General features: G+C 41.5%; 1 protein-coding gene across 1 annotated transcript in view; it reads left to right on the top strand.

Moving 5' to 3' along the window:
- The window catches only part of LOC124360349 (polycystic kidney disease and receptor for egg jelly-related protein-like), an 84,988-nt gene that overhangs the window by 21,024 nt on the left and 37,690 nt on the right, over positions 1-26,274 (top strand). Inside the window, exons 7-9 of the mRNA XM_046813903.1 lie at positions 1,498-1,604; positions 4,840-4,951; positions 23,254-23,405. Coding sequence (XP_046669859.1) covers positions 1,498-1,604; positions 4,840-4,951; positions 23,254-23,405 — 371 coding nt within the window. The remainder of the gene's footprint in view (positions 1-1,497; positions 1,605-4,839; positions 4,952-23,253; positions 23,406-26,274) is intronic.

Here is a 26,274-nt window from a genome sequence, read left to right as displayed (position 1 = left end):
TTGTCCCAGTACCTGTAATTATGTCTATTTACACTTCCATGTAGGAAAAATGTTGCCTCATCGGAAAATACAATATCATTTAAAACTATTTGATTTTGGTCAATTCATTGCATTGTAATCTCACAAAATTCGAGACGACGATCAAAGTCATCTTCACTCAGTTCCTGAAATAAATGCACTTTATAGGGCTTAAAGCCAGCCGTTTTCATAATTTTACGAACTGACTCATGAGCCATTCCATGGGTTCCTCCCACAGATCTAAGTGACTCATGGGAATTCTCAATAAATGATTGTATGACGTCTAATGAGGCATTTTCATCTGTTACTGTCACTGGTCGACCACTTATGGGGCGGTCTTTAACGCTTCCAGTCTCTAAAAAGCGTGCTACTGTTTTGACGGTTGTAGACTTTGAAATTGGATTTCTGTCAGGAAAGCTAGCATTAAATAAATTAGTCACTTCCTCGTAGGGTCGTACGTTTTCCCCCCAACCACGCATCATTAGAATAGTGATTATTTCCCGTTCACTAAGCGACATGGTCAAAATAAAATGATTAATAATAATGTTAAAACTTGTACTAAAGAAAGAAATCAACTGACCACCTACAACCACCAGTGAAAGGTAAACAGTAACTACTGATATCAGTAGGATGTTTAAGAGTAGATAAGGTTTGGGGTTGAAGTCCATTTCATCGGAAAACCCAAAGCCACTTATGCAGTTATTTATTAGTTTGTATCTACAGTTTTGTTTTATGGTAGACCTTTTTTTCAATAACTTATAAAAGACCTGGTATTACAAATGTATCAAAACATCATTTGCAAGGAATAATATTTTGATTTTTTTGTTGGGATTTATTTTAAATTTAAATAAAAAAGTCTAACTGCCGCCATTTTGGCTAGGGTCAACCTTTTGATGTCTGGTTTGTGGCGTTGTGTTCCACTCACATAGCCCTTTAATTTGATGTACTACTCGACCTATGCTTGCATTTCAGATTTTCATGACCTCCTCAGTGGGACGTCCCCCTGATGTGATGAAAACCAGGAAATCACTTAAACATGTACATTTTTTAGTATACTATTGATAAACGCAAGTGGTATTTCATTATCTGTAATCATTTGAGAGTTGAGAGGCCGGTTCCAGACTTAATTGACACCCTGTATAACAAATGATAGCTTATGGTGTTTTCCTCGGATAAGCTTTATAAAATTCAGATTACTTCTTACTTGTGTAGATAATTCTTAAACGATTATCTATCTTACACTACAACATATGCTAGGTACAATATATTAGATAAATTATTTTAATCTATTTAATATCGACACGGACAGCTATTTTATTTAAAAAGGCTGTAGTCCCAATTTGCCACAAAATTAGGCCTTGTTACATACTATAGTCTACTACTATTCCTGATAAAGTAATGAAGGGCCCACTTCCCTACATTTAAATGTGTATTTCTTTTAGACATTATAACATTGAAATACATTGAGTTTAATTTCAGACATCCTAGAAGTGAAGTTAACCGGGTACAAAGGATTAGTGTCCTCTTAGCGTTTTTAATGGTGGCAATGTTATGCAGTATCATGTTCTACATTCCAGAAAATGAGAGTAAGTATAGAAAGGGTTAAGAGGATTTTAATAGTGCATAAAATAAGAATATACTAAATATGGTAAAATTGCCGTCTATCAAGCTCTATATCATAGTGGCAGTTGAGTTGAACCATCAAGAATGAGCATCGCGCAAGAAAGTAAGCTGGTAAAAGATATTAAGACAAACTCAAGCTTTTTATTGATGGTTATAATTATTTACATAATGTAGCAAAGTTCATTCTGTAACGAAGAATTTTCATTCTCGTACCACAAACAACACATTCAAACATACAATTTTTTATTAGTAAGCCCCGTTTATTCTTCAATTTTTTCCAACCCCAGTACCGTTGTAATTTTTCTTTAATGGCGGTTCCCCAATGGTCAGCTCACACTTCGTTTTTATAAAATTCCTTTTCCATTTAAAAACGTTTTAGACCAATTTTTAAAGCATTCTGTGTTGTAAAGTTTTTATGTAGTATGGCAATCTGATGATAAAGTGAACCTGCTAGGACAGATATTCATAAACTGCATTTTTGTGTATCCCAGTTCGGTAGTTTTCTCGGTCTCATGTCATTTCACATTTCAACATACCGAACAATATTGTTTCCACAATATAGATACTTGGCAGAGTTAACAGTTGAAGATTTTTGGAATTATGTTTACTATTATTGTGGCAGCTATTTTCTGGAGCGTGAAAGGTGTTAAAAATGTATTATTTGCATAAGACCCAATAGGAGAGGTATGGTTAAAAAAGTCTATAATATGCCGTGATCAATAACTGACGGGCAATATTTGTATAAAGACCTCAAAATTTTATACAATTTAATAAACATAATCATTCAATATCAACCCTTGTTGTATACCAATGTATTTAGAAATGTATACGTCCTCTATTAAAGAGTCTGCTACACGACGGCAGGCCCATATTCAAAAGCAATTGGTCACAACATATTGTTTATACCTAGAAATATTTGTGTGATGTTGAGGGTGGGAAAGTGTTGGGCACAATTATTGAGGTCAATAAAAGCTTTTGTTCCGACCAATCCTTAAATTTACCATATTTAATACGGAACGGTGATACATTTGTATGTTTTACTATCTACCCCCCCCCTGATAGTGATATTTAAAATAGCTAATACTAGTTTTATAGAAATAACGATTAACCTTTCGCTGGTAACGTCCCTGGAACCCAATATTCAAATAGTAATAATACATATTTTTTTATAAAATAAACAATCATACAACTGCATTATATGCATCAACAATCAACATGGAATACTATGAATAATATTAAATACTGAAACTAATTATAGATCCAACAGTTATTGTTTTAAATAAAGAGCTCAGAAAGAACCATTTATAAGAATTTGTATTTAAAGAATGTGCAGCGGCCCATTATGAAGTTTCTGATACAGTGTGAAATGTCTTTGGCACCAATATGCAGGAGTTCATGCTCTGTGTTTTTCATTGCTAAAATTGTTCCTAGTTCTCAATTCGTAATTTGGATTAACAGAGTACCATCAATTATATAGAGGTAAAGTTAGCAAAAGGTTTCTAACGTTTAGGTCATCCTAAACGTCTGGACCAATTTTGATGAAATTTTGTGTGTGTGTTGAAGGGAATTCTAGAATGGTTTAGATTCATGATTTAGTTCGATTTAAAAATAGTTTTTAATAGTATTTAATTATTTTTTTATTTATAAATTGTTGTTGATGTTAGAATGTTTTATATCGGATCCGGCAGATTGCGCTATGACACGTAATACAAAGTGAACTGATACTTTCAGCCGTTAAAATTTTCAGCTGAAGTTCATCAAAGAGGCAGAAACATTTGTTTACATTGAAATTTTAGTAACTACTAAATTACTATAAACTGCTTGATCAGTAGTGTAATGCAGATTGCAGAGACAAAGTTTATATATAGTTTTAAATATATAGTGAGCTAATGATCAATAATCCATCTAATGCCATGGAAATGCTATTTATACGCTCCGAAACCAACATCATATGAGATAATTGTTTTTGTTAGTGCAACAGCATAAATCAATTGTGGAACTGTAAATAGATTAGACCGGGGGTGAATTTAAACGATCAGAACAGACTCATTTTGACACAGCAACTTTTTAGTTGGACGATACACTTTCGTCATTGGGATATAAAGGCTAACTCTTATTGTTACTGAAATCGTCGGAGCACTTCAATAAATTATCATGGAATGTTGGAGGGAATACGAATCTTATAGAGACTGTTTCACTTTACGACTTCAGGACCCCAAAACAATGTTCTTTAATTAAATCTAAAATTGATCAGGAGGTTGGAATAGCTTTGAGTGAATATCTATTATCTCAGGAGTGTTTATTATGTCATAGGTAAAGAATACATGAATATATTGTCCGCGTTTTCAACAGGAAAATGCGTGTGAAACTGCTAGTCTTATGACAATTTTCGTTTGTGTTCTATATACCATTGAAAATGTGTATTTAGAGCAGATGCATCCTACCTAATCTTAAGTATTGAGTTAAATGTGGATATACATGAACCGAACAAGCCTATATCCATTTGAGAATGCCTTTTGATATTTATAAATTAGCAAATGACATTTAATTTGGAAAATAAACTATATAAAAACGCACTACTGGCATCTATATTCGGGAACCCAGCGAAGTAATTCTAAATATAGACCACGACTACTTTCTAAATAATTTTAGAACCAATACATGTTTTTGTGTTTAAATGTTATTTAGTTGGTGCGTTTATTGCCAAAATTAGGCCGAAAGCATTAAGATGACCCGTAACCACTGGTCAAGGTACTGGTGTGGTCTAGCACATCTATGCTGAACTCATAAATTATTCAAGGATTTTGAATTTAGAAAATTCAGAATGGTCTCAAAGTTAACAATCAAGATAAGGGAGTTGTTCTTCACCTAGAGGATATGAAATTAATCACCCTACGCAATCGTTTTCTTAGTTATAATTTTTGTTCATTAATTCCCAATACCGTATTATTGTGTACCTTTAAATTATGTTTGTACTCACTAATATAAAGAAAACTGCGTTTCCTATAACTATATTTGAGACACTAATCCGTTGGGTAATAAACAACCGTTAAATATATTACAAAATTGTAAATTTATAATTAAAAAGTTACTAGAGTTTACAAACATGCACATTATTTTAAATGTATTCCAATATTTTTACATTTTCTTCATGTGATTATTGTAGTGCTTGCATTAATATAAAACTGAATTTTTCAGATATGCAATTAGATGATTTCCAGTACCGATTCGGACCAAGAGAATTTTTTGTCAGTATTCAAACTCTTATTATAAGCGGTATAATCGCCTTTATCATCATGTTTACTTTTAGGTGAGTTTACATTATAAATTTAACAATATATATTTCAAAATGTCTTTAACTAACAAAGATATATTTTCAAACCTATAATTTCAGTTACTTCAAATCGAAATTGAAAACCATATACTTATATATATATATATATATATATATATATATATATATATATATATATATATATATATATATATATATATATATCCATGGAAAAGGAGTGGATTTTTAATACTGGTCTTCATCCCTCTTTTGTAAGTGAAACAATTTAGTATTCCTCTTCTGATAGCGATAATGGTTTAGTCCCCCTCTACTAATAGGGATAATTATTTAGTATTGCTTTACTTATTGAGGCAATTGAGTCTCTCTCTTACTCTTATCATTGCGACGACTTATTCGCCGGCTTGTGATAGTGATAATTATTTACTATTCCTGTCCTGAATATTGCAATTTAGTATTCCTGTATTGAATGAGACAATTTAATACCACTGGCATGATTGTAAAACAGTATCTCTCTTCTGATTAGGTTAGTTTAATATTCCTCTTCTAAATGAGATAACTTAGTCTTCATCTTCAACTTCATCTTGAGTTAAAAAATTTAGTCTCTCTTTTCTGATCGAAGCGATTTTGTATTCCACTTCTGAGTGGTAAATTTAGCCTCCATCATCTGAATAAGAAAATGTACGTTAGGTTTTTCTTCAGATTGAGAAAAGTTTGTACATTTTCTGAACAGAAAATCACGCATCTCTCTCCTCATTGGGACAACACAATATTCTCAAATTATACGTTGAGCGAAGAGAATTGTACCCATAACGCTATTTACAACGTCAACACAGTAACTGTCTTGAGTATTTTGGTGTTATCCGGAGGAAACTATTTTGTAGCAAGTATTCTTTATTGGGGACCAAAATAAACTTCATTATATGTTACGAGTACTTTCCTTATTTCACAAGGAATCGAAATTTATGAAATCATACTTCCTGTCGTCAAATCGCCTCCAAATATGTCTAGACGTACGAATCACCAGTCTCTTTTGAATAATTAATTGTTATTCTTTTAGTTATTGTGTTCACTGATTGTCGTGGGCTTGATTAATTTATAATGTCATCATAATTAAATATTAACTGAAGAGGAAATGTTTTTATTTGCGGAAACTGGTGGCGATATATTCTATTCTATTCTCGCCGACATCGCTTTTTTTCGAAGGCAGAATACGAAAACCGATAGTCGTAATGAGTTGTAAATTTATTTTGGTCACAGATAAGGAAAACTCGTCCAAACATAGTGGCCTACGAATAATACTAAAGTACCACTGCCGAGAAGCAGCGACTAGCGCGTAGTCTGAACATTGAGGAGACAGACGGGCGGCTGCATGTGTACAAACATAGTGGCCTCCGGATAATACTAAAGTACCACTGGCGAGAAGCAGCGACTGGCGCGTAGTCTGAACATTGAGGAGACAGAGGGGCGGCTGCATGTGTACAAACATAGTGGCCTCCGAATAATACTAAAGTACCACTGGCGAGAAGCAGCGACTGGAGCGTAGTCTGAACATTGAGGAGACAGAGGGGCGGCTGCATGTGTACAAACATAGTGACCTTCCGGATAATACTAAAGTACCACTTGCGAGAAGCAGCGACTGGCACGTAGTCTGAACATTGAGGAGACAGACGGTCGGCTGCATGTGTACAAACATAGTGGCCTCCGGATAATACTAAAGTACCACTGGCGAGAAGCAGCGACTAGCGCGTAGTCTGAACATTGAGGAGACAGACGGGCGGCTGCATGTGTACAAACATAGTGGCCTCCGAATAATACTAAAGTACCACTGGCGAGAAGCAGCGACTAGCGCGTAGTCTGAACATTGAGGAGACAGACGGGCGGCTGCATGTGTACAAACATAGTGGCCTCCGGATAATACTAAAGTACCACTGGCGAGAAGCAGCGACTGGCGCGTAGTCTGAACATTGAGGAGACAGACGGGCGGCTGCATGTGTACAAACATAGTGGCCTCCGAATAATACTAAAGTACCACTGGCGAGAAGCAGCGACTGGCGCGTAGTCTGAACATTGAGGAGACAGACGGGCGGCTGCATGTGTACAAACATAGTGGCCTCCGGATAATACTAAAGTACCACTGGCGAGAAGCAGCGACTGGCGCGTAGTCTGAACATTGAGGAGACAGACGGTCGGCTGTTGCATGTGTACAAAAATTTAGTGGGCCTCCGGATAATATCTAAAGTACCACTGGCGAGAAGCAGCGATGGGCGCGTAGTATGAAAATTCAGGAGTCAGGACGGGCGGCTGATGTGTAAAAGAATAGTGGCCCTGCCGGATAATACTAATGTACACTGGCGAGATAGCCGCGACTAGCGCGTAGTCTGAAACATTGAAGGACAGACAGGGCGGCTGTATGTGTCCAAACATTAGTGGCTCCAAGTAATACTAAAGTACTAATGGCGAGAGAGCAGCGACTAGCGCGTTGTCTGAACATTGAGTAGACAGACGGGCGGCTGCATGTGGTTACAGATATAGTGGCCTCCGAATAATACTAAAGGCTTACCCACTGGCGAGAAGCAGGGACTAAGGGTTCGATAGATAGCTGAACATTGAGGAGACAGACGGGCGGCTGCATGTGTACAAACATAGTGGCCTCCGAATAATACTAAAGTACAACTGGCGAGATGCAGCGATAGCGGCTGTAGTTCTGAAACATTGAGGAGGAACAGACGGGGGCGTGCTGCATGTGCTAACAAAAATAGTGGCCTCCGAATAATACTAAAGTACCACAGTGCGAGAAGCAGCGACCTCGAGCGCGTAGTTTGAACATTGAGGAGACAGAACGGGCGGCTGCATGTGTACCAAAACATAGTGGCCATCCGATAATACTAAAGTACCAACTGGCGAGAAGCAGCGACTAGGCTGCGTAGTCTGAACATTGAGGAGACAGACGGGTGCTGAATGTGTACAAACATAGTGGCCTCCGAAAAATACTAACTGTACACACTGGCGAGAAGCATGCGAACTGAGCGCGTATATTAGTCTGAACACTTGAGGAGACAGACAGACGGGGCGGAACTGCATGTTGTACAAACATAGTGGCCTCCGGAATAAATACTAATGTACCACTGGCGAGAAGCTCAGCAACTAGCGCGTAGTCTGAACATTGAGGAGGACAGACGGGCGGCTGTATGTGTACAAAACATATGGCCTCGGATAATACTATGTACCAAATGCGAGAGCGAGAAGCAGCAGCGACTAGCGCGTAGTCTGGAACATTGAGGATGACAGAAGGGCGGCTGCCAGCTGCATGTGGATATAAACAATCATAGTGGCCTCCGAAAAAAAATACTAATTGTTACCACTGGCGAGAAAGCAGCGAACTAGCGCGTAGTCCTGAACATTGAGGAGACAGAACGGTCGGCTGTCATGGTGTACAAACATAGTGACCCTCCGTGGATAATACCTAAAGTACCAACTGGCGAGAAAGAAGCAGCGATGTGCGCGTAGTCTGAACATTGAGGAGACAGAAGGGCGGCCTGCATGTGTACAAACATAGTGGCCTCTGCGAATAATACTAATGTACCACTGGCGAGAAGAAGCAGCGATCTAGCCTGCGTAGTCTGAAACATTGAGGAGACAGACGGGCCGGCCTGTCATGTGTACATATATAGTGGACCTCCGGATAATACTAAAGTACCAACTGGCGAGAAAGCAGCGGACTAGCGCGTAGTCTGTTGAAACATTGAGGAGACAGACGGGGCGGCTGCATGTGTACAAACATAATGGCCTTCCTGGAATAATTACTAAAGTACCAAACTGGCGAGAAGCAGCGTACTAGCGCGTAGTCTGAACATTGAGGAGACAGACGGGCGGGCTGCATGTGTACAAACATAAGTGGCCTCCGGATAATACTAAAGTTCCACATGGCGAGAAGCAGCGAACTAGCGGCGTATTAGTCTGAAAAGTGAGGAGACAGACGGGCGGCTGCCATGTGTACTAAACATAATGGCCCTCGGAGATAAATACTAAAGTACCACTGGCGAGAAGCAGCGACCTAGCGCGTAGTCTGAACATTGAGGGAGACAGACGGGCGGCTGCAATGTGTACAAAAACATAGTGGCCTCCGGAATAATCAACTAAAGTACCACTGGCGCGAGAAGCAGCGACTAAGCGCGTATTAGTCAGACATTGGAAGGCGAGACAGGACGGTACGGCATGCATGTGTACCAAAAATAGTGGCCTCCGGAATTAATACTAAAGTACCACTGGCGGAGAAGCAGAGCAGCGACTGGCGCCGTAGATCTGAACATTCAAGAGACAGACGGGCAGGCTGCAAGTGTGTTACAAAACATAGTGGCCCTCCGGACTATAATACTAAAGTACCAACTGGCTAGAGAAGTCAAGCGACTAGCGCGTAGTCTTACGTTAGTGCTGAACATTCAGGAGACAGACGGCGTGGCTGCCAATGTGTACATAACTAGTGGCCTACCGGAATAAATACTAAAGTGTTAACCACTGGCGAGAAGCAGCGATCTAGCGCGTTGTCTTGAACTATTGAGTAGGAGCAGATACGGGCGGCTGCAGTGTGTACAACATATAGGTGGTCCTCCGAATAATACTACTAAAAGTTACCACTGGCGTAGAAAGCAGGGACTAGCGTTGTAGTCAATGATACATTGAGAGAGAAAGACGTGCGTCTGCATGTGTACAAACAACATAGTTGGCCCTCGTATAATACTAAAGTACCAACTGGCGAGAAGGCAAGGCGACTAGCGCCGTTTAGTCTGAACTATTGAGGAGACAGCGGGAGGACGGCTCTGCAATGTGTACAAACATAGTGGCCCTCCGAATAATACTAAAGTAACAAATCGCGGCGGAGAAGCAGCGACTGAGCGATTCGTAGTCTGAACATTGAGGAGAGAGACAGACGGGCGGCTGCCATGTGTACAAAACATAAGTGGCCTCCGAATTAATACTAAAAGTACCAACTGGCGAATGAAGCAGCGACTGGCGCGTAGTCTGAACATTTTGGAGGAGACAGACGGGCGGTCTGCATGTGATACACAACATAGTGGCCTCCCGAATAATGACTAATGTACCAACTGGCGTGAAGCAAGCGATGAGCGCGTAGATCTGAACATTGAGGAGACAGACGGGCGGCATGCATGTGTACCAAATAGTGGTAGACGTCCGGATTAAGGAATATTACTAAAGTACCACTGGCGAGAAGCAGCGACTAGCGCGTAGTTGCATGAAACATTTGGAGGAGACAGACGGGGCGGCTGTATGTGTACATAACATAGTGGGCCTCCGAAAAATTTACTTAAAGTACCACTTGGCGAGAAGCAGCGAACTAGCGCCGTAGTCACTGAAACATTGAGGAGACAGAACGGGACGGCTGACATGGTGTACAAACATAGATGGGCCTCCGAATAATACTAAAGTACCACTGGCGAGAAGCAGCGACTAGCGCGTAGTCTGAACATTGAGGAGACAGACGGGCGGCTGCATGTGTACAAACATAGTGGCCTCCGGATAATACTAAAGTACCACTGGCGAGAAGCAGCGACTGGCGCGTAGTCTGAACATTGAGGAGACAGACGGGCGGCTGCATGTGTACAAACATAGTGGCCTCCGAATAATACTAAAGTACCACTGGCGAGAAGCAGCGACTGGCGCGTAGTCTGAACATTGAGGAGACAGACGGGCGGCTGCATGTGTACAAACATAGTGGCCTCCGGATAATACTAAAGTACCACTGGCGAGAAGCAGCGACTGGCGCGTAGTCTGAACATTGAGGAGACAGACGGGCGGCTGCATGTGTACAAACATAGTGGCCTCCGAATAATACTAAAGTACCACTGGCGAGAAGCAGCGACTGGCGCGTAGTCTGAACATTGAGGAGACAGACGGGCGGCTGCATGTGTACAAACATAGTGGCCTCCGAATAATACTAAAGTACCACTGGCGAGAAGCAGCGACTAGCGCGTAGTCTGAACATTGAGGAGACAGACGGGCGGCTGCATGTGTACAAACATAGTGGCCTCCGAATAATACTAATGTACCACTGGCGAGAAGCAGCGACTAGCGCGTAGTCTGAACATTGAGGAGACAGACGGGCGGCTGCATGTGTACAAACATAGTGGCCTCCGGATAATACTAAAGTACAACTGGCGAGAAGCAGCGACTAGCGCGTAGTCTGAACATTGAGGAGACAGACGGGCGGCTGCATGTGTACAAACATAGTGGCCTCCGAATAATACTAAAGTACAACTGGCGAGAAGCAGCGACTAGCGCGTAGTCTGAACATTGAGGAGACAGACGGGCGGCTGCATGTGTACAAACATAGTGGCCTCCGGATAATACTAAAGTACCACTGGCGAGAAGCAGCGACTAGCGCGTAGTCTGAACATTGAGGAGACAGACGGTCGGCTGCATGTGTACAAACATAGTGGCCTCCGGATAATACTAAAGTACCACTGGCGAGAAGCAGCGACTGGCGCGTAGTCTGAACATTGAGGAGACAGACGGGCGGCTGCATGTGTACAAACATAGTGGCCTCCGAATAATACTAATGTACCACTGGCGAGAAGCAGCGACTAGCGCGTAGTCTGAACATTGAGGAGACAGACGGGCGGCTGCATGTGTACAAACATAGTGGCCTCCGGATAATACTAAAGTACAACTGGCGAGAAGCAGCGACTAGCGCGTAGTCTGAACATTGAGGAGACAGACGGGCGGCTGCATGTGTACAAACATAGTGGCCTCCGAATAATACTAAAGTACCACTGGCGAGAAGCAGCGACTAGCGCGTAGTCTGAACATTGAGGAGACAGACGGTCGGCTGCATGTGTACAAACATAGTGGCCTCCGGATAATACTAAAGTACCACTGGCGAGAAGCAGCGACTGGCGCGTAGTCTGAACATTGAGGAGACAGACGGGCGGCTGCATGTGTACAAACATAGTGGCCTCCGGATAATACTAAAGTACCACTGGCGAGAAGCAGCGACTGGCGCGTAGTCTGAACATTGAGGAGACAGACGGGCGGCTGCATGTGTACAAACATAGTGGCCTCCGAATAATACTAATGTACCACTGGCGAGAAGCAGCGACTAGCGCGTAGTCTGAACATTGAGGAGACAGACGGGCGGCTGCATGTGTACAAACATAGTGGCCTCCGAATAATACTAAAGTACAACTGGCGAGAAGCAGCGACTAGCGCGTAGTCTGAACATTGAGGAGACAGACGGGCGGCTGCATGTGTACAAACATAGTGGCCTCCGAATAATACTAAAGTACCACTGGCGAGAAGCAGGGACTGGCGCGTAGTCTGAACATTGAGGAGACAGACGGGCGGCTGCATGTGTACAAACATAGTGGCCTCCGAATAATACTAAAGTACAACTGGCGAGAAGCAGCGACTAGCGCGTAGTCTGAACATTGAGGAGACAGACGGGCGGCTGCATGTGTACAAACATAGTGGCCTCCGAATAATACTAAAGTACAACTGGCGAGAAGCAGCGACTAGCGCGTAGTCTGAACATTGAGGAGACAGACGGGCGGCTGCATGTGTACAAACATAGTGGCCTCCGGATAATACTAAAGTACCACTGGCGAGAAGCAGCGACTGGCGCGTAGTCTGAACATTGAGGAGACAGACGGGCGGCTGCATGTGTACAAACATAGTGGCCTCCGAATAATACTAAAGTACCACTGGCGAGAAGCAGCGACTGGCGCGTAGTCTGAACATTGAGGAGACAGACGGGCGGCTGCATGTGTACAAACATAGTGGCCTCCGAATAATACTAATGTACCACTGGCGAGAAGCAGCGACTAGCGCGTAGTCTGAACATTGAGGAGACAGACGGGCGGCTGCATGTGTACAAACATAGTGGCCTCCGGATAATACTAAAGTACAACTGGCGAGAAGCAGCGACTAGCGCGTAGTCTGAACATTGAGGAGACAGACGGGCGGCTGCATGTGTACAAACATAGTGGCCTCCGAATAATACTAAAGTACCACTGGCGAGAAGCAGCGACTAGCGCGTAGTCTGAACATTGAGGAGACAGACGGGCGGCTGCATGTGTACAAACATAGTGGCCTCCGGATAATACTAAAGTACCACTGGCGAGAAGCAGCGACTGGCGCGTAGTCTGAACATTGAGGAGACAGACGGGCGGCTGCATGTGTACAAACATAGTGGCCTCCGAATAATACTAATGTACCACTGGCGAGAAGCAGCGACTAGCGCGTAGTCTGAACATTGAGGAGACAGACGGGCGGCTGCATGTGTACAAACATAGTGGCCTCCGGATAATACTAAAGTACAACTGGCGAGAAGCAGCGACTAGCGCGTAGTCTGAACATTGAGGAGACAGACGGGCGGCTGCATGTGTACAAACATAGTGGCCTCCGAATAATACTAAAGTACCACTGGCGAGAAGCAGCGACTAGCGCGTAGTCTGAACATTGAGGAGACAGACGGGCGGCTGCATGTGTACAAACATAGTGGCCTCCGGATAATACTAAAGTACCACTGGCGAGAAGCAGCGACTGGCGCGTAGTCTGAACATTGAGGAGACAGACGGGCGGCTGCATGTGTACAAACATAGTGGCCTCCGAATAATACTAAAGTACCACTGGCGAGAAGCAGCGACTAGCGCGTAGTCTGAACATTGAGGAGACAGACGGGCGGCTGCATGTGTACAAACATAGTGGCCTCCGAATAATACTAAAGTACCACTGGCGAGAAGCAGCGACTAGCGCGTAGTCTGAACATTGAGGAGACAGACGGGCGGCTGCATGTGTACAAACATAGTGGCCTCCGGATAATACTAAAGTACCACTGGCGAGAAGCAGCGACTGGCGCGTAGTCTGAACATTGAGGAGACAGACGGGCGGCTGCATGTGTACAAACATAGTGGCCTCCGAATAATACTAATGTACCACTGGCGAGAAGCAGCGACTAGCGCGTAGTCTGAACATTGAGGAGACAGACGGGCGGCTGCATGTGTACAAACATAGTGGCCTCCGAATAATACTAAAGTACCACTGGCGAGAAGCAGCGACTAGCGCGTAGTCTGAACATTGAGGAGACAGACGGGCGGCTGCATGTGTACAAACATAGTGGCCTCCGAATAATACTAAAGTACCACTGGCGAGAAGCAGCGACTAGCGCGTAGTCTGAACATTGAGGAGACAGACGGGCGGCTGCATGTGTACAAACATAGTGGCCTCCGAATAATACTAAAGTACAACTGGCGAGAAGCAGCGACTAGCGCGTAGTCTGAACATTGAGGAGACAGACGGGCGGCTGCATGTGTACAAACATAGTGGCCTCCGGATAATACTAAAGTACAACTGGCGAGAAGCAGCGACTAGCGCGTAGTCTGAACATTGAGGAGACAGACGGGCGGCTGCATGTGTACAAACATAGTGGCCTCCGGAATAATACTAAAGTACAACTGGCGAGAAGCAGCGACTGGCGCGTAGTCTGAACATTGAGGAGACAGACGGTCGGCTGCATGTGTACAAACATAGTGGCCTCCGGATAATACTAAAGTACCAACTGGCGAGAAGCAGCGACTAGCGCGTAGTCTGAACATTGAGGAGACAGACGGGCGGCTGCATGTGTACAAACATAGTGGCCTCCGGATAATACTAAAGTACAACTGGCGAGAAGCAGCGACTAGCGCGTAGTCTGAACATTGAGGAGACAGACGGGCGGCTGCATGTGTACAAACATAGTGGCCTCCGAATAATACTAAAGTACAACTGGCGAGAAGCAGCGTCTGGCGCGTAGTCTGAACATTGAGGAGACAGACGGGCGGCTGCATGTGTACAAACATAGTGACCTTCCGGATAATACTAAAGTACCACTGCCGAGAAGCAGGGACTGTTGCGTAGTCTGAACATTGAGGACACAGACGGGAGGCTGCATGTGTACAAACATAGTGGCCTCCGAATAATACTAAAGTACAACTGGCGAGAAGCAGCGACTAGCGCGTAGTCTGAACATTGAGGAGACAGACGGGCGGCTGCATGTGTACAAACATAGTGGCCTCCGAATAATACTAAAGTACCACTGGCGAGAAGCAGGGACTGGTTCGTAGTCTGAACATTGAGGAGACAGACGGGCGGCTGCATGTGTACAAACATAGTGGCCTCCGAATAATACTAATGTACCACTGGCGAGAAGCAGCGACTAGCGCGTAGTCTGAACATTGAGGAGACAGACGGGCGGCTGCATGTGTACAAACATAGTGGCCTCCGAATAATACTAAAGTACAACTGGCGAGAAGCAGCGACTAGCGCGTAGTCTGAACATTGAGGAGACAGACGGGCGGCTGCATGTGTACAAACATAGTGGCCTCCGGATAATACTAAAGTACCACTGGCGAGAAGCAGCGACTAGCGCGTAGTCTGAACATTGAGGAGACAGACGGGCGGCTGCATGTGTACAAACATAGTGGCCTCCGGAATAATACTAAAGTACCACTGGCGAGAAGCAGCGACTAGGCGCGTAGTCTGAACATTGAGGAGACAGACGGGCGGCTGCATGTGTACAAACATAGTGGCCTCCGGATAATACTAAAGTACCACTGGCGAGAAGCAGCGACTAGCGCGTAGTCTGAACATTGAGGAGACAGACGGGCGGCTGCATGTGTACAAACATAGTGGCCTCCGAATAATACTAAAGTACAACTGGCGAGAAGCAGCGACTAGCGCGTAGTCTGAACATTGAGGAGACAGACGGGCGGCTGCATGTGTACAAACATAGTGGCCTCCGAATAATACTAAAGTACCACTGGCGAGAAGCAGCGACTAGCGCGTAGTCTGAACATTGAGGAGACAGACGGGCGGCTGCATGTGTACAAACATAGTGGCCTCCGAATAATACTAAAGTACAACTGGCGAGAAGCAGCGACTAGCGCGTAGTCTGAACATTGAGGAGACAGACGGGCGGCTGCATGTGTACAAATCAATCAATCAATCAATCAATCAAATCTTTTATTGCTCGTCACAATTACACATTGTATGGCAAAACGTCAGAATTAATTATAAATTTAAAACTCGCATACCACATTACCACCACGTCCAAACTTACATAATGTTCATGCATTCCAGTCTCATTCATCCATCGCCAATCTCAACCCACTTTTCAGCGCTGGAGTCAGTCATCGAATTGGGCGGTCTCCCAGTTAAACGCCAGAAAACTCGTCAACGCTGTAGAATGCATTTGACACCAGGAAGCGCTTTAAGACGAGCTTTTGACGCCTTGGGCGTTTGGGCGTTTGTAATAAAATTTTGGCAAACTGTTGATGAAATGAACACCTGCCTGCGAAGGTAAGTGCTCATTAAACCACCGTTCTATGTCTTCCCGTACGGTAGTTATCTCTGCCTCTAGTCTCATACCCGTGTATGTCACGTCCCCTGGTTAGGGCACATTTAGACAAACAGAACCAAGATGTTTCTAAAATTGTAGAGACTGGGCAAAGTCAACAGTTGCAAAGTTTTGAATGCTGTCCTGCACGACTCTCTGAAATTCAACTTTGCGATGATACGAATAGCTTTTTTTTTGCAATTTGAACACCCTCAGGAAATTATTGCCTGTACAGGCCCCCCACAACACCACTCCATAGGAAAGGTGAGAGTGAATTAGCCCATAATATGCCGCAATCAATACCTGACTGGGGCAGTACCGGGCCAAGGACCTCAAAACATATATTCCTGAGGACAGTTTGGCGCACACATGGTCAATGTGATTATTCCATGTCAAACCCTCGGTCGAGGAATATTCCAAGGAATTTTGAGGAGTAGACTTCTTCCAATAAGGAATCTGCCAACATGACGGCTGACCCACATTGGGGAGTCCGTTGGACGCAGTGTGAAATTCAACACGTTGGGATTTCGAAGAATTCGTTTGAAGGTTGAGGTTATTGAAATATTGCACACAATTGTTGATATCTACAAAGGATTGTAGCTCCAAACCTTCTTGTGTGTTATCTCTGAAACAGAGAGTCGTGTCATCAGCATACTGCACAATTTTTACCATGCAGCAGCGATGAATGTACGTCGTTGACGTATATCAGGAAAAGGATTGGACTGAGTATAGAGCCCTGAGGGACTCCATAACTCAGTTGAATTGGTTTAGAAAATTGGTTTGAGATCTGAAACCACTTGACTTCTCTGACTTAAAAATGATTTTAAGCCATAAGAGCGGCACACCTCGGATGCCATGAGAATGTAATGTGTTCAAGCAGTATTTCATGGTCAACGCAGTCGAATGGCCTTAGAAAGGTCCAGGAACACACTTAATGTGTGAATCCTGACGTTCTAGACCCTCTAACAACCATATCAACCAGACTCACCACTGCGTCTATCGTCGATTTTATTTTTCCTGAATCCAAATTGGTGTTCAGAAAGCTGGTTGTTTTTGTTTAAGAAATAAAGCATTCTCGTTAGAAAGAGTTTTTCAAATATTTTGCTCAGTACAGGCAAAATTGAGACTGGCCGATAGTTATTTTAAATGAACAGGGGTTTTCTTTCTTGAAAATTGGATGCACTTTTGCAATTTTTAGGAGAGAGGGAAAAACTCCTGAGTTTAAAAGACAAATTGACCAATTGAGTCAGTGGTTTCACGATATGCTTAGAGCATTGTTTTATTAACCACATGGATCTCGATTCTAGATCATTCGATTTTTTAGCTGGGAATTGTTGAATGATTTTATCGAGCTCTTCCTCAACTACAGGAGTCAGGAGCCATTGAGGCTGTTGGACTCTGTCTACGCGTGGGATTCCCCTGTGGCAGCGATGGACGAGGGCCCCGTCCACAAGCAACAGACGCAAAAAATCCGTTAAACTCGTCGGCAACCCTAGAGGCATCGCTCACAAGGGTGTCCCCAATTTTGACTGTGATTTGCTTGGATTCTTGATGTTTATTGTTAATGATGCCCCATACAGTTTTAGAAACGTTTTTTGAAGAAGTAATTGATTTTGAGACATCATACGATTTTGCAAGCTTGGATCACCTTCCTGTAAATTTTTTTATTAATTTCGAAATAAGATTTTGAACTGTTCATTGGCTGTTTTTCTGTTTATTTCGGAGAAAAACTTGAGTTTTTTCTCTCGACACCAGAATGCCTTTAGTGACCCAAGTATTATTTTACCTTCTTTGGACGAGGTTTGATCGTTTTTGTAGGGCAGCAGGTGTTGAGATGGAAGTTCAAACATTCATTGAAAATTTGAAAACTGCTGCTCTACTGGGTGTGAAGAATTTAGAAAATTCCACTTTTCTTTTGAAAGGGAAGCGTTGAGGAGAGCAATATTTTCTGGCCTCGTGTCTCTTATTGTTTTGGTAATTCTTGGTTCTCTCTCGATTTGTTTTCCACTAATGATAGCCTCTTGGCCATAGTGGTCTGAGATAGCTGTGTTGACCACGATACTGTGACATTTTCAATGTTTGTGATGATGTTATCAATAGCCGACTGTGTTGTAGCCGTCACTCTCGTTGGAGTTTTGACCAGCAGTTCAAGGCCGAATGACCTCAGCAGATCGACTAGTCGCTTGGTGGATGGATGGTTGCTGTCCATCGCATCCACGTTGAGATCGCCCATCAAGACGTAATTGCATTGATGGTTAGTCAGGTCAGTGAGTAACACTTCGAATTTTGAAAAAAACTGATCTTCATTTCCACTGGGAGACCTGTAAATCCCTATCACAATTAATGTTGACCTGTTAGTTTGTACTTTGATCCCAACTGCTTCGAAATCTTTCGCGGTCGTTTCTTTGATCGTAAATTTTGTAAAAACTAAATTTTGTCTCAGAAAAAGAATTGCTACACCCACCTCCTTTGGAGGTCTGGCGACAGTACGCTTCTGCCAAGTTGTAATTTGGAATTTTGCATAGTTCAAGGTTTTCGTTGTTAAAACCGTTCTCGGTTACAACGAGTATATCTGATTTCAGCTCCTCACACATCAGCTGAATTTCATCCAATTTGTTGGTTGCCTACTGGGCGTTTAGGTGGAGTAGTCTTAGGGAACCTTGAACATGTAATTTTTGATTTGTCTGATTTTGCCGATTTTGGTCGGTCAATTTAGTCCTTTGCTGTAAAGTGGGGTCCCCTAAAAAAAACTGAATTTTTCTTTTAGGTTTGTAGAGCCTTCTTTGATCTGCAGAATGTCTGGACTGGGGGAGCGTCTCACGGCGTCCGCGTAGGAGACATCCTGGATGCTAGCTGGCCGTTGAGGGGTGGTCGCCGACTCTTCTCGGGCAGCAGCGGGCGTTGGCATGCTGGAAGTGGAAGCAGGCGCTGCGCGAGGATTCCTCCAAAGTCGCGGCTGCGCCTTCATTTTTGATTCTTGAGTGGCTGGACTCATCGCCGCCACGATCATCCCAGCCAGTAACCGCTTGCCCCGCCAGGAGAGATGTTGGCCGTGTCTCGTGAAATACCTACGGCTGATGTCATCGAAGTTTAACACTCTAATATTGTGTCTAACAGCCAGTTCCTCAATGTAGGCATTCACGAGAACGGTCTGATAGTGGACAGGGTGGGTCGGGTCCAGATCGTGGCGATGCGGCAGTGTGGTGAGGATGATCTCGGTGCTGGAAGATCCAGCAGCGATGTACCCCTCCAGATGGCGGTAAATATTTCGCTGCCCGCCAACCGCCAGGTCGTTAGTGCCGGCGATCAGCACCTCGCAGCAGGGCCGGGGCTCAGATGCCGTTCGAGCTGGTCTCACAATATCCAGAAACCGGCCGCCGCCGGGTACACAGACGTCGCTCACCGCGGTTGCAGGGCCGAGCTGTTTCCTCACGAGTCCAGCGATGTGGCGAGCGTGGCTATCCCCTCGAACAGTTATGGACTTAAACTGTTACGTTGCGTGTAGGGATTTTTGGAGCTTGCCATGATTTTTTTTGACGTTTTTTGAAAGCTAGTTGGATAATTTTAATTTTTTTCCATTTTAGAAAAAGATTCACTTTTTTGTTGAGTTTCATTTTTGTTTGGGGGGGCAAAATAAATTTATTTGAACCGGTGCCGGGTATTTGGGCTTCCTCTTCTTCACTTCTGTCCACCTGTAGTTCTCTTTGAGATCAGCGCACTCGCAAGTTTTCAGCTGCTGCTTGAGACTCTGGTTCTCCGCCTCCCTCTACTGTTGTCCTCAATCGGTCGAGAAGGTCAGTCCGCTCACCACGTGGCAGCGGTTGGCTGTTCCGGCAGGTCGCACTGCACTCCGAACTCCACAGAAAACGGTGGGGCTGAGGAGCAGCTCGCACTGCACTCCGCGGTCCGAAGTCAAGGGGAGCATGAGTCGTCTGGTCGTCGCGGGGACGAGGTGTCGACAGGGAAAATCTGGTCCGTGAACTGCAGTAGGCGGGTGTCGGGATTCAATAGTATGATCTAGGAGACCCTGGAACTCTTTGTTAAGGCGTTCTATCTCCTTGTTTAGTCTTGCGATCTCTGCTGCTGCATCCTCAGGTGTTGTTTCAGGGGTCGGTTCGGGTTCCGTAGAGACAGACGCAGGTGGAAAGGCGGTGGTGAGTGAGGTGGCGGGGTCCGGGCCGGGCGTGGAGCAGGCGGGCGCGGGCGTCGTTCGTGTGTCGGGGGACGCGGTGGACGCAATACGGGGCTTAAGTAATGGCGAAGAGAGGGTTCGCATAGTGACTGGATGACTTTAGTGACAAACATAGTGACCTCCGAATAATACTAAAGTACAACTGGCTAGAAGCAGCGACTAGCGCGTAGTCTGAACATTGAGGAGACAGAGGGGCGGCTGTACGTGTACAAACATAGTGGCCTCCGGATAATACTAAAGTACCAATGGCGAGAAGCAGCGACTGGCGCGTAGTCTGAACATTGAGGAGACAGACGGGCGGCTGCATGTGTACAAACATAGTGGCCTCCGAATAATACTAAAGTACCACTGGCGAGAAGCAGGGACTGGTTCGTAGTCTGATCGTTTAGGAGGCAGACGGTTGACTGCATTGTGTACAGACATAGAATAAACAATCAAAAAGTCAAATACTGCAAAACTATTATATTTCGTGACTTTTGTTATCTATTTTGAGTTTTTCGTGAAGATTTGATTGAAACGCGTCACTGAATTAAGGAAACACATTCGATACGAATCTTCCGATATATCGGAAGTTGATCTCAAAAAGGTTAAATATCTCATTATATTAGCATTATATCAGTTTTATATAAAAATAGTAATTATTTATTCACGATCACATTATTAAAATATTGACGCTAAAGAATTTAGGATTCTGGTTTAAGGATATTTATATTGTCTAATTATTTTTTCACTAAAGAAATATTTTTCAGTATACCGTACATCTGAAGTTTTGAGGTAGCTCGAGAAAACTAGCATTCTTATTAATAGCCAGCATTATCAAATGTAGGAGGTCCGTGTCCTTGATATGCCACTATCGCTTTCAGGAACTTATGAGACAACAACAGACAAATCTAGTGATACAACATGTTTTACAATATTTATTAGGTGTGTTCTAAAAGGAATTCACTGAACTGTTAGTTATCCTATTTATTTTAGTGTTAAGTATATTATTAGGAATTGAAGTATTCTGTTTATTTGTGTATATTTATGGTGGGCTTTCATGGTGGGCACATATTAGTTATTTCGTTCTAAAAAGGTTTTGATTGTTGAGTTCATAATAGTTAACGATTGTTCTATTAATTTCATTTATTGCTGTTGTAAAAGTCTTGTCTGAATTCCTTTTAAATACAAAACAATTGTATTACTCCACCACATTTGAGAGTATTTTTCAGGTATTATTATTTCATTTTTTGGAGCGTTAAATCTTTTTTAACATTCTTGAGTATCTTTGTAATATGTTTCTAAAAAGTTCAATATTCAATTGAAACCTTATTTGTATAAAATATATCAAAATTAATTATCAAATTAATAAATAGTGTATATTTCACATATTTAATAAATACAGATATTATAAAGCCGGTCCTAACTAACTTTGATATTGTATATAAGGACCAGCTACATTGACATACTGTGAACTGTCAACAAACAGAACGGATAATCTACTCATCGTCACCCCGCCCTGATTATAAATTATTACTAACCTTCAGATCCTTTCCTTCTTTGAGCTAGCACCAATACAGTATTGCGATTATTAAAATGGAGGTTAAAAATATTGTATTTTTAACAATCATTACAACATAAAGTCTCAGAATGATATATTTTCTATGTGGAAATTATTATCCTATTAAATAAATATATGGACACAGTGGGTAAGATATAATTTATTATTGGCGTTAACATAACATATCTAAGACAAAAGTTCTGAAAAATTAAATACGCATTTGCTAGTTTTAAAAGCAAAGCATTTAGACCTAGTATACTTATGTACAAATCAAATTTGTTGGATTTCATATTATCATAATCTTAGGTATATTGATATTTTTCTAGTCATGTGACATGGACTTTTTATTGCTTTTTATCGTATAAACAATTAGGAGTTTCTACAGTAATTTGTTCTTCATACCTCATACATACTACAGAGCTACAAAGACAGTTTTTTTTGTTACTTTATTCCATGATAAGAATTGAACAAAGATTTGGAAGAGAATTGAAGTGATGTAACATATATATTCTGATGCGAAACAATATATTTACACAGACTGGATACAATCATATGTAACTTACGAAAAAATGTGTCATTAAGTGTTGAAAATTCAAACAAACTTGTACGTGTGGTTCGTTGGAATAGAAAATGTTTTCGTAAGTAAAAATTAAAATGTAATGATACAATCTGTTGTAATACAAGTAGGTATAATGTAATTTATTTGGATATCTCTAGTATTGTAATTATTATTTTACTACAGATACAGAGAAGATCAGACTCAAAGTTGCTTTGTTTGACTGAATGATCATGCTATACTAAATTTTAATATTATTAGTATATCGAATCAATTTCTTCAAGGATGATAATTTTGTACATTTTGTAACCGGAAATAACCTGTATTATATAAATTATGTCATTAAAAATAATCTTCCGGGCGAATTACATGAATCGTATTCAAGTAAAGTGAGGATAAAATCCCAGTGTAAAAGTCCTCGTTAAATAATTATGTGCGCCTGCACTACTCGAGGGTGCGTACATGCTACTCAAATGTACGTACTAACTTGTGGCCCCAGTATACTTTAAAACTAATATTTACCACAAAATTTAAAAAAATAAATTTCTATAAACAAACATATTTATCTTATACTGTGAATAAGAAAAAAGTAAATACATTGTATGTTGTATTATACTCATAACTTATGCACGTATAATTTCAGGAGAAGCTACACTATCATGTACGACATTAGATACAAGCCCTCCCTGTACGTTAGGAGGGATACTGATTATCATTATAACGTTAAAGTAAAAAGACCAAAACTCCTATCAGTTGAGGCACATAAAGAGGAAGTTACAACTCAAGAACAACACAGTAAGTACGTAAAATACTTATATGGTAATCTATATAACGACTAACGATGAAAAATATTCATTGGTTTGTATCTAATTCAAAGAAAACCATACTCGTAAGCTTAAAAATATAGCATCACCCTATTGAGTGATGAGCCAGCACTCAGATAAGAAGGATCTAGTAGATAACGCTCCGGTCTCGCTCGCGAGTTTTAATTTCGCGTCCATAAGTGCGTGCCAGATATAAAAAGTACTATATAAAAACATTTTGCCGGAGTTTTATTTTCGCAAATAAATATTTTCACTGCAATTCGATATATTCGACTATTAGAGATATCAAGCTGTGAAGTATGTCTAAAGTCAATAACTTCAAAGCAAGTAAAGCTACAATGTCATGATTGTGAGAAGGAACTTCACGGCAGTTGTCCCCGGATGAGTAAAGCGGACATCGAGTGTATATAGGTCGATGGCTTGGTGTGGAGGTGTCAGGCTTGTGCTCAGACGAGACAGATGAGATTCGACTCAGAAATGACGGAAGGAAAACTTACACTGGAAGATGTAATGAAAAAGGTGAAGGAAGTTTTTGAAAATCAAAAACAAGCTGAAAGAATTCTGAATACACCATATGAAGCTTTAAGTGATAAACTGTATGACAACACGAGAGCTGTCAAAGAGCCAACTGCTTTTAAAAATTGCATTTAATCTTAATACAGCTTAATTATCTTGTTAAAATACTGTCTATTAGCACTCAGATGTATAAACATAATACAGCGTAGTAATTTTGAAACAAACAGATAAGTATAAATATTTATATTTATCCGTGTGTGTATGTGTATGCATATTAAAATATTCTTTAAAAAAATTAATTTACCCATTACTATTTTTTTAAACATTTTAAACTAACGTATTATAATATAATTAATAAAAACATAAGAAGTATGAGGAAAAGTTTTTACCTATTCATTGTAGACTTGATTGCTAAAGCTAACATATCGGATATAATTATACTATCTGAAATATGGATATATTCTAATGAAATAAATTTATACGAAATTCCTGACTTTACAATGATAGGGATATGCAATAATTATTATAGAGCGGGTGAACGGCATAAGTGTAAATACAACTGAGGTGCATTTCACGACAGCTGATGCAGTATATATAGTTATAACACTCTTCAATATAGATATCCATATTTTAGCGCTATATAGACTGCAATTTTTATCAGTGGACTCTTTTATTACTGATTTAACATCTTATTTCAGAGATTGTATTAAAACTAAGAACATGTTAATTGTAGGGGATTTAAATATTAATATTTTAGAGAACACGTTTGCAACAGAATGGTAATGGCGGTAAATAGTTTTGAATGTGTGTTAATGGTCCAACGAGAATAACAGCAGATACAGCAACATGCATCGATCATGTCTTTGCGAGGGTTTCACGTGTGGACCTGATGTCTGTGGTGGCAGACGTTGAGCAGGCAGGCATAACTTTACTGACCACTCTTTAGTGCGCGTGTGTGAGGCTAAAGACAGTGGCGGTGGCCCCCGCCCCGCCATCGCCAATGCTTATAGAACTAACTACGATAAGCAATCGTCTGTTGGTCTGTGCGGACTGGGCTGGTGTGTACCGCCAATCAGATGCGTCATGTGCTTTCGATTGTTTCTTTCACACTTTCATTTGTTTTATTTCAAAAAGTAAAATACCTATACGGAATCAAACTAAAAATAAGAAACTTAAGCCTTGGATAAATGAATCACTCTGCTTAAAAATAAAGAGAAGGGATGTACTTTTTAAAATTTTAAAAAGACACCCGAATAAAAAAATTTCAAGAAATATTACTTCAGATTTAGGAATGATTTCCAAAAGGAAATTAGAAAAGAAAAAACTAATATAATTTTAATAAATTTGAAAAATGCAAGGGTAATTCGAGAGCTACTTTGAATATTGTTAATGAAGTAACTGGGCAAAAGAAAGAAAATAATAGGATTGTGTTTTTAGAGGTGGGCGGTAGGATTGAACAAGACTGTAGAATAGTGGGAACCGAATTTAATTAGTATTTTCTCAATATAGTAGACAATCTCGATTTAGGCAATACTCCGCTTATTGGGTTCTCTTCGCTGATATTGAAGGACTATTTTCGGTTAACCTATTAGCTGAGCTCAATATTTATCCATCCCGTCTTATCACAGAATGTTGAAAGTGTAATAAAATCTCTAAAAAATAATACAGATCCAGAAATTGATGGGATTAGTTCTTTTTTATTAAAACACGTTTCTTGTAATATAATACAAGTTCTAACATTTAATTAATTTAAGTTTTCAGACTGGGGTTTTTCCTGAGCGTCTGAAAGCTGCAGTAGTCATACCCATATACAAAACAGGCTCGAATAAAAAATGCAGCAACTTCAGGCCTATATCTTTGCTTTCATGTTTTTCTAAAGTATACAAAAAGATTATGAAGCAAATATTGGTTCAGTTTTTTTAGCATGAATCAATTTGGTTTCATGGAGAGGATGAATACTGAATGTGCTGTGTCAAATTTTATAACTGATATATATATAATGGAATCAATGAAAACAAATGTGTCAGTGGGTTGTTTTTAGATATGAGAAAGGCTTTCAACACTGTTGATCATGGTATTCTGTTAGACAAATTACATAAAAGTGGAATGAGGGGTGTTAGTCTCAAATGGTTTAGGAGTTATTTACTAGAAAGAAAACAGTGTGTTAAAATAAATTCGTACATCAGTGAAATGGGTATTATAAAGCAAGGGGTTCCTCAGGGCTCTGTGCTGGGAGCAACCATTTTCAAAATGTATACAAATGATCTATGTAATGCCAGATTTGAAGAAAAAGTTACATCATTTGCCGATGACACTGCCCTTTG

The sequence above is a fragment of the Homalodisca vitripennis genome, chromosome 4, assembly GCF_021130785.1.
Source record: "Homalodisca vitripennis isolate AUS2020 chromosome 4, UT_GWSS_2.1, whole genome shotgun sequence".
Classification (NCBI taxonomy): Eukaryota; Metazoa; Arthropoda; class Insecta; order Hemiptera; family Cicadellidae; genus Homalodisca; species Homalodisca vitripennis.
Note: the sequence above shows the minus strand (reverse complement) of the source record. Positions and strands in the feature narration are given on the sequence as shown.